The following is a 7,312-nucleotide window of genomic DNA, read 5'->3' as shown; positions in this document are numbered from 1 at the left end:
TCTAGAAGCTGGAAATGCACACTAAATATGTTGGAGCCCATCTCAGTGGAGCAGGAACACTTGTCTCTAGCGCACTGCTGTAGCCAGTGTGTGGGTTAGAGTGGAAGCTTCCATGTAGAAATAGGTGATGGCAAAGTCAGCTCCAGGAGGGATACTAAGGAGCAGCGAGACCACAGGAAGGGTGCTGGTAAGTCACCTGTGTCTAAAGGCTAGTCTGTTGCATAGTAGCTTCCATTTGCCCCGGTTAAAAATGAGGACAGAAGAAATGTAAGCATCAGCTTAGGAGCTGGGACAGCCGTGGTTCGGCCTTTTCTAGCTGTGTTTGTGAAGGAGTGGGCAGCCTCATACAGAGTTGTCAGAAGCTAAGTAATGGTAGGCTGATGAGCCCCAGCCTGCCCACCCCAAGTATTTCCTAATGAGCCTGAAGGTTTGGCTGTCCTGGCTGACACTGGAACTCTCAGATCATTCTGAGAAGTAAGCCAGTTTCCTGAGCATGTGCCGGATTAAATCTGACTGGAGTGGAGGCTTGGGGAACAGCCAGATGTGCTGTGGTCTCTCAGCTTTCCTCAGGGGATTCTGTGTCGGGTGGCATTTTGTTTACCTGAGATGGCAGTGTTCACCTCACACTTTGTCTTCATGGGCACAGAGACTAAAGGGTGGGACTGCTCTCCCTGCCTGTGGGTAAAGGCATGAAATTCCTAGGAGATGTGTCTGGACAGCTCTGGTTTCTAGGGTTAGCTTTCCTCTGTGACTTACCACAAGGCGTCATTCAAGTTCAATTTCTCACAGCTCTGCTGGGTGGTGGAGGTCAGGGGCTGCCAGGGAAGAGCTGCTGGAGTGCTTAACTGAGAAAGCCTTTGCCTCTTTACCTTCTTCTCAGGGACAAAAGAGCTCTGTGGTTAAAAGACACTGGAGGCACACAAACAGAAACTGGTTGGAGTGGCCCTGGGTCCATCTCAGCTTAAACTGTCACCCTGAGAGCAGTCTTGTTAAAGTATGAAGTGTGATAATTCTTATATGGGCATTTCATTTTAATCGTGGTTGTGTCCTTTGGCAAGTTTCCGTCATGTTTTCGTGGGGATTAACACTGTACAGCACCTTGTAAACTCTGTCTTTCTAAGTAAATGGGAAGGCTCTATTGGGCTGTCTGGACTTCCTGCCAGGCCTAGTACATAGAGGAGAGCAGATGTTGCTTTGGGCTTGGATGATGCATAATGGATTAAAACAGAGCTCTATGGGGTTGGGGATTTAGCTCAGTGGTAGAGCGTTTGCCTAGGAAGCGCAAGGCCCTGGGTTCGTACCCAGCTCCGAAAACAAAACAAAACAAAACAAAACAAACAAACAAACAAACAAAACAGAACTCTATGGAAGGGGTGTGTGTGTGTGTGTGTGTGTGTGTGTGTAAGTGTAACTTCTCCTGTGTTGGTTGAGGTCCTAGGTCAAGTGGGCGTCCGTATTAGCTATTACAACAGTGACAATACTCATGTGTCCTTAAGCAAAGCCCATGACTTCACACCCAGACATTCTGGCCTAACTACACAGCTCAGCTGTAATATGGGTGAAGCACACCAAGGGGTAGTCCGTGAGGAAACGGCAAGCCAGTTTTCATCTTGCTGCTGGTCCGTCCAGATGACCCTAACCCTAACCACATGACCGTTTACTTAGCTAACTCTCGCCTGAAGAGAAAATGCCCTGAGCTTAGACAGCACACAGTATGCCCTACAACACGAGCAGCCTTTGCTGTCCCTTTGCCTCGGTGAAGTCCCACAGGCTGCCTGCCTGCCTCACTCCCAGGCTGGAGACTGTGGAGATCTTTGATTGTGGTTGCTTTTCTTCTGCCCACTCTGTCATAATCTCACATCCCAGCCTGCAGTGGATGGCCTCAGTTGGCACACAGACACTTGAGAGGGAATGAAGGTCACAGTATGGTTCTTGGACAGGAGGGCTGCCCAGGGTGCTGACTGAGACCATTTCTGAGGACCAGCAGGTCTGCGTGTTTGGAACTGAGCTGAAACTGAAGGTTAACCTTTTGTTTGCTTGTGTGATAAGCAATGGAGATAAAAGTCATAGTCTGGGGGTAAACAGACGGAAAGGGTCGAGGTTTCTCCATCGGGGAGACTGTTCTGTCAGTCTGTGGAAAGTATGTAATCACATAAGACTGGCCTAAGGCAGACTTCCGGTGCTTTCTGAAGAGGCAGCTGTGAAAGGTCCCTGACCAGGCAGGCAATGGTCAGTCATTGCTTTATTGTGCAGCAGAAGAGCAGACAGAGCTGAGGCTACAAGCTGACCAGAATGACACAGCTTATTCAGAGGTCGCCTGGTCAGTGGAAGACAGGAGACATGGGTCCCATAGCAGTCTAGCAGCTGTTAATTGTATACACAGTTACAGTGCATTGTCTTAGTGTTTGGAAGAGTAGAGTCAGGAGTTTGTTTTTCAAGAACCTCCTTTCCCTATTGGGGAAGGTCTATTGAAGTGCTTGCCTGTGCCTAGAGTCCCAGCTAGCTGAAACTTCAACCTAAGAGAGTCTTAGTAGTTACCAGACGAGCACTGGTGGAAGAAGACACATTTGAGAGTTGGCGGTGAGTACTGGTCATGAACTGGGCTCTGGAATCACATTTCTGGAGTCACTTCCTGGCTGGAGCATTCACAACTGTGATTTCATTTCAAGGTAATCGGCCTTTCAGAGCCAGCTTTCTGATCTATAAGATGGGATGAATAAAGTCCCCGTCCATGGCAGCGACTGCTAATGCTAGCCTCATTGAATTCACTAACCAGCTGGTGGCTGGGAGGACAGCAAAGGGTTCTGTTCCCACATGTCCACCTTCTCATATCGTGCATGATGAGGGTGGTGGGCAAGAAAACCAGGTGTCTCAATGGCAGCATACCCTTCCCGCCCGGCACTTCCAGCAAGGCCTGGTGGCTTCCATTCTTTCTTAATACCACCCCCCTACATGCACACCAACATGCAACCCAGCCCTAAGCTACTCTGAAATAAAAGCTGTCCGTTTTACCTCTGTGGAGTATTGATTGCTTTTTATTGCCTTATCTGCCACAGTAGAGGGACTGTTGTGGCCGGCTGGCTTGCTCTCCCTCTCTCCTTCTACGTCTCTCCCTCTCTCCCTCTCTCCCTCTCTCCCTCTCTCCCTCTCCCTCTACCTCTCCCTCTCCCTCTCTCCCTCTCCCTGTCCTCCTCTCCCTCTCTCCCTCTCTCCCTCTCCCTCTCTCCCTCTCCCTGTCCTCCTCTCCCTCTCTCCCTCTCCCTGTCCTCCTCTCCCTCTCTCCCTCTCTCCCTCTCCCTCTCTCCCTCTCCCTGTCCTCCTCTCCCTCTCTCCCTCTCTCCCTCTCTCCCTCTCCCTCTCTCCCTCTCCCTGTCCTCCTCTCCCTCTCTCCCTCTCTCCCTCTCTCCCTCTCCCTCTCTCCCTCTCCCTGTCCTCCTCTCCCTCTCTCCCTCTCTCCCTCTCTCCCTCTCCCTCTCTCCCTCTCCCTGTCCTCCTCTCCCTCTCTCCCTCTCCCTCTCCCTCTCTCCCTCTCCCTGTCCTCCTCTCCCTCTCTCCCTCTCTCCCTCTCTCCCTCTCCCTCTCTCCCTCTCCCTGTCCTCCTCTCCCTCTCTCCCTCTCTCCCTCTCTCCCTCTCCCTCTCTCCCTCTCCCTGTCCTCCTCTCCCTCTCTCCCTCTCCCTCTCTGTCTCCCTCTCCCTGTCCCTCTCCCTTTCCCTCTCTCTTTGGAATCTGCAGGACCAGGGCACTCCTCAGCCTTAGTTAAGATGGTGCCTCAGAAGCCAGGCAGTGGTGGTGCACACCTTTAATCCCAGCACTCAGGAGGCAGAGGCAGGCGGGTTTTTGCATTCGAGGCCAGCCAGGGCTCCACAGAGAAACCCTATCTCTAGAAACAAACAAACAAACAACAACAACAACAACAAAACCCAGAAAAAAGATGGTGCCTAGGGGAACCAGGAGTCTACAGTTCTGTTGCTCTTGCTAAGAAGGGAGGAACTGGGGTTTAGTTCTCGAGTTGGCTTTGTGCTGCCCCCCAACTTCTCACAAGGTTTTCCTTGGCTGGGTGGGCTTAGTGCACAGGTCTGAGCGTGTCACTTAGCAACAAGGTGCCCGGTTCTCAAACAGTCAAGTGACCAGTCAGTCCCCAGCCTCCTCCTCTGCTTCCCTACAGCTCCCACCAGAGCCTCCTGTGTGACAATTGAGTGTGTGACAGAGGGAGGGACCAAAGACAGGCCAAGTTTAATCATTGAACCGAGCAGCTGGAAGTCTTTAGTCCAAGCACCCACCTCCCTGCCCGAACCAGAGGCGTGCAGCACTTCGCAGAGGGAGAGCGGCCACTGTACGGAAGGCTCGGCCTGTCTCAGGAGCAACCAAACTTGGGGAACATGTTTGCAGTTCACTTAGTGGCGTTTTACTTCACCAAGCTGAAAGAGGACCAGATCAAGAAGGTGAGGACTCTGAAGCTACGGTGTCTGGCCCAGTCTACACTGACAGACCCAACAGCAAAAGGGATTAAGGCACTGGGGGTGGGGGGTGGGGGGGGTAGCTCTAAAGTGCTTGCCTAGCTTCTGTGAGGTCTGGGTTCAAGCCCCAGCAGGAAAGGAAAAAGTAAGAGACTTTATTAGAAAAGTACCAGGAGCCTGTATCAGTGAAAGTCTCATCGAGGAAGAAGTAGCGAGTGTCCCACATTCCTGCCCCACATCCTAGCTTTCAGTCAGAGCCTCCTGGCAAATATGGGGTATTGGGAGTCTTCAGAAAATTCCAGGAACTTTGTGCCAAATTCAGGGCCATTTAGGGGTGAGACCACAATGAAGGTGAGTTGTTTATGAAGAATCAGAACTTTCAAAAGTGCATCTGATTACCCATGTGTTTGAAATCTCATAAAATAAAGGCACCAAGAGAAACCTGGGGTTTATTTTATTATTATTTTGAGACAGGGTCTTATTATATGGCCCACACTGGTTTGATACTACAGCCTCAGTCTCTCAAGTGCCTGGAATTACAACCCATTAGGCATGGCCAGCATGTACATTTTAACACAGTTGTAATTTTTAGCATGTCCTATTGTCCTATTAATGGTGAGGATTTTTTGCCTACTTTGCCCCAGGTACAAAATCAAGATGGGCTATAGTTGACTGGTGATGAGACCAAGATTCTCTCCTGGCAGCTAAAATGAGTCCAGCCTGTGTCCTTGGTCACACCCACTGGCTGCTGACAGCTGCAAGGATGAGGCATGTAGCATCTTTATTGACAACAGGAGTCCTCTGGGCAACCAGATTCTGCCAAGGTCACCCGGGCACTAAAAGTAAACTGAAATTGGCAGATGCCTCCTCTAGCCTTCAAAATGCTTTTCGAAATGTGAAAGAGGAAGTGCGGCCCCCTTGTAGCCCTCCTGTGCTAGTGGGTGACCGCCTCCCACCCCTGCTCCCCGACTGCATTCCATGAGAGCCAGGTGAGAGAGAGCCAGGGCAAGTTGGAGAGTAGAAACCCATCTGCTTTAACAACTGTTTCATTTGTTCCACTAGATTCCCAGACCCCCCTCTGCTGACTGCTTGAGGGGTGTAAAGTCCTCTGCAGCTTGAGGGGTATAAACTCATTGCTGTTTCTACCTGCAGGGCAGAGAGGCCAGCCCTAAGGGGAATCTTTGAGACTGAAACCTTTAGTTCATAGTCACTTCAGTCATTGTACTTCCCTGAATGTATAGTGCTGGCCTCTTGTTCTAGCCACTATAGATAGAGCTGGTGCATGTTTGTCCACCACCCCAGGAACAGGCTCACACGATGAATTCCAGAGCCTCGGGAAGAAGGGTCAGCAGCCTTGGTCAATACCCGGGTTGAGTTCTTCCCCTCACCTCAAAAAGCAAGAAAGTTAGGAATCCCCAAAAGCCACCCTGATCAAGGACCCAGCAGGTCCCTTGGGCTCGTGAGTAGACTGGTTTGTAGCAAGTCTGGGTCAGTTTGGAGGCCATTCCTCCACAGAACAAAAAGGCGAAGTGCGTTCTTTGAGTGGTAACTTAGAGGTTCCTGTCCGACGGTGTGTACACTTTCTGCCCCTGGAGTTGTCAAGTCCTGGGCCATGCTTGCCTTCAAAGATCACCCATTAGACCCTTGCCCCGTGTTTGGAAATCTCAGGATGAGATGAAGAGAAAAAGAAGGTCACTGTCTGACATTCGTTTCCAGTTCAATATATTGATGTATTTGACCTATTGTAATGCTGGATTGAACCTGGTCATTGAGTCAGAGGCAGTCCATTCATAAGAACAGGGCAGATTGGGCTTTGAGGGGGGGGGGGAGTTTTCACAGTTTAGTATGTCAACATTGCAAGCATATGGAGATGTTAACTTGAACTCGCCTCTAATTTCCCCCAAGTCCCAAGCCCTCTTGTGTGCTGTGTGGGCAGCCTTGTGCTTTGCTCATGGTGGGCGTGCATTCTGCTTCAGCTCTGATTGCCTCCGTCCCTGTCTCTGTTATCTCCACGATCAACTTTCAGTGTCTTCCTTGGGGCACATCAAGTACATGGGCCCTGTGGCATTTCACTTTTCCTCCTTGTTGGTTATTAGGAAAGGTTCAAAACACTCTTTCCAACAACTTAAACATTACTATATTAAAGCCGTAATATTCAATTTCTCCCCTGAAATAGCTTTCATAGCATACAACCAAATTTCCTCAAGGGGAAAGAAATTGCTACAACAAACTGGTATATATTTATTATTCTCCCTACATGGGATAATTTTCTGAGAATAAATTTTCAAAAGTGAAATCAGTAGGTCAAAGTGTGGAACCTGTTTTATGACTCAGTTCCTAGTTAATGAGACCTTTGGACTGAGTGACCCTTTGGGCCCCTTCAGGCTCCTTCCTTCTATAACTGAGCAGCCTTGAGCTTCAGGGCTCCCCATCTGGCTCTCTAAAGCTTGCCCGGGTCTTCTATTCTCCTTTGGTTGGAACACTCTAAGGAAGTGTGCTTGGGTCCTGCCACTCGCATCCATGTGCCTGGTACATGCACTCTGTTCACACGTGCCCCAAATTGCCTGTCTGGGTTGAAAATGGTGCCTTTTCTTTTTTGTCCCATCATATGTCTCAGGCTCCTACTAACTACTTTGTATCTTTAGGAAGATACAAAGAATAGTACCCTCCCCCTCCCCTCCCCTTCCCTCTCCCCCGCCCCATCGCCAATGTGACACTCTTCTGTGACTAGTGCTCACTGAAAGACAACTCATGGTGTTAACTGACCGTTGGTTGGCGGTTCATCAGTGACCCCTGCCCGCCCTGTGGTACACAGATGGCGGTGGGTGTCTGGAGAAGTTCTTTATGCTCAGC

The 7,312-nt window shown here is 50.1% G+C and overlaps 1 protein-coding gene across 1 annotated transcript in view; it reads left to right on the top strand.

Annotated features, from left to right (window-relative positions):
* Window positions 1-3,827: 3,827 nt before the first annotated feature.
* The window catches only part of Hkdc1 (hexokinase domain containing 1), a 39,008-nt gene continuing 35,523 nt past the window's right edge, over window positions 3,828-7,312 (top strand). Inside the window, exon 1 of the mRNA XM_039099162.2 lies at window positions 3,828-4,444. Coding sequence (XP_038955090.1) covers window positions 4,382-4,444 — 63 coding nt within the window. The 5' untranslated portion in view covers window positions 3,828-4,381. The remainder of the gene's footprint in view (window positions 4,445-7,312) is intronic.

The sequence above is a fragment of the Rattus norvegicus genome, chromosome 20, assembly GCF_036323735.1.
Source record: "Rattus norvegicus strain BN/NHsdMcwi chromosome 20, GRCr8, whole genome shotgun sequence".
Taxonomy (NCBI): domain Eukaryota; kingdom Metazoa; phylum Chordata; class Mammalia; order Rodentia; family Muridae; genus Rattus; species Rattus norvegicus.
Note: the sequence above shows the minus strand (reverse complement) of the source record. Positions and strands in the feature narration are given on the sequence as shown.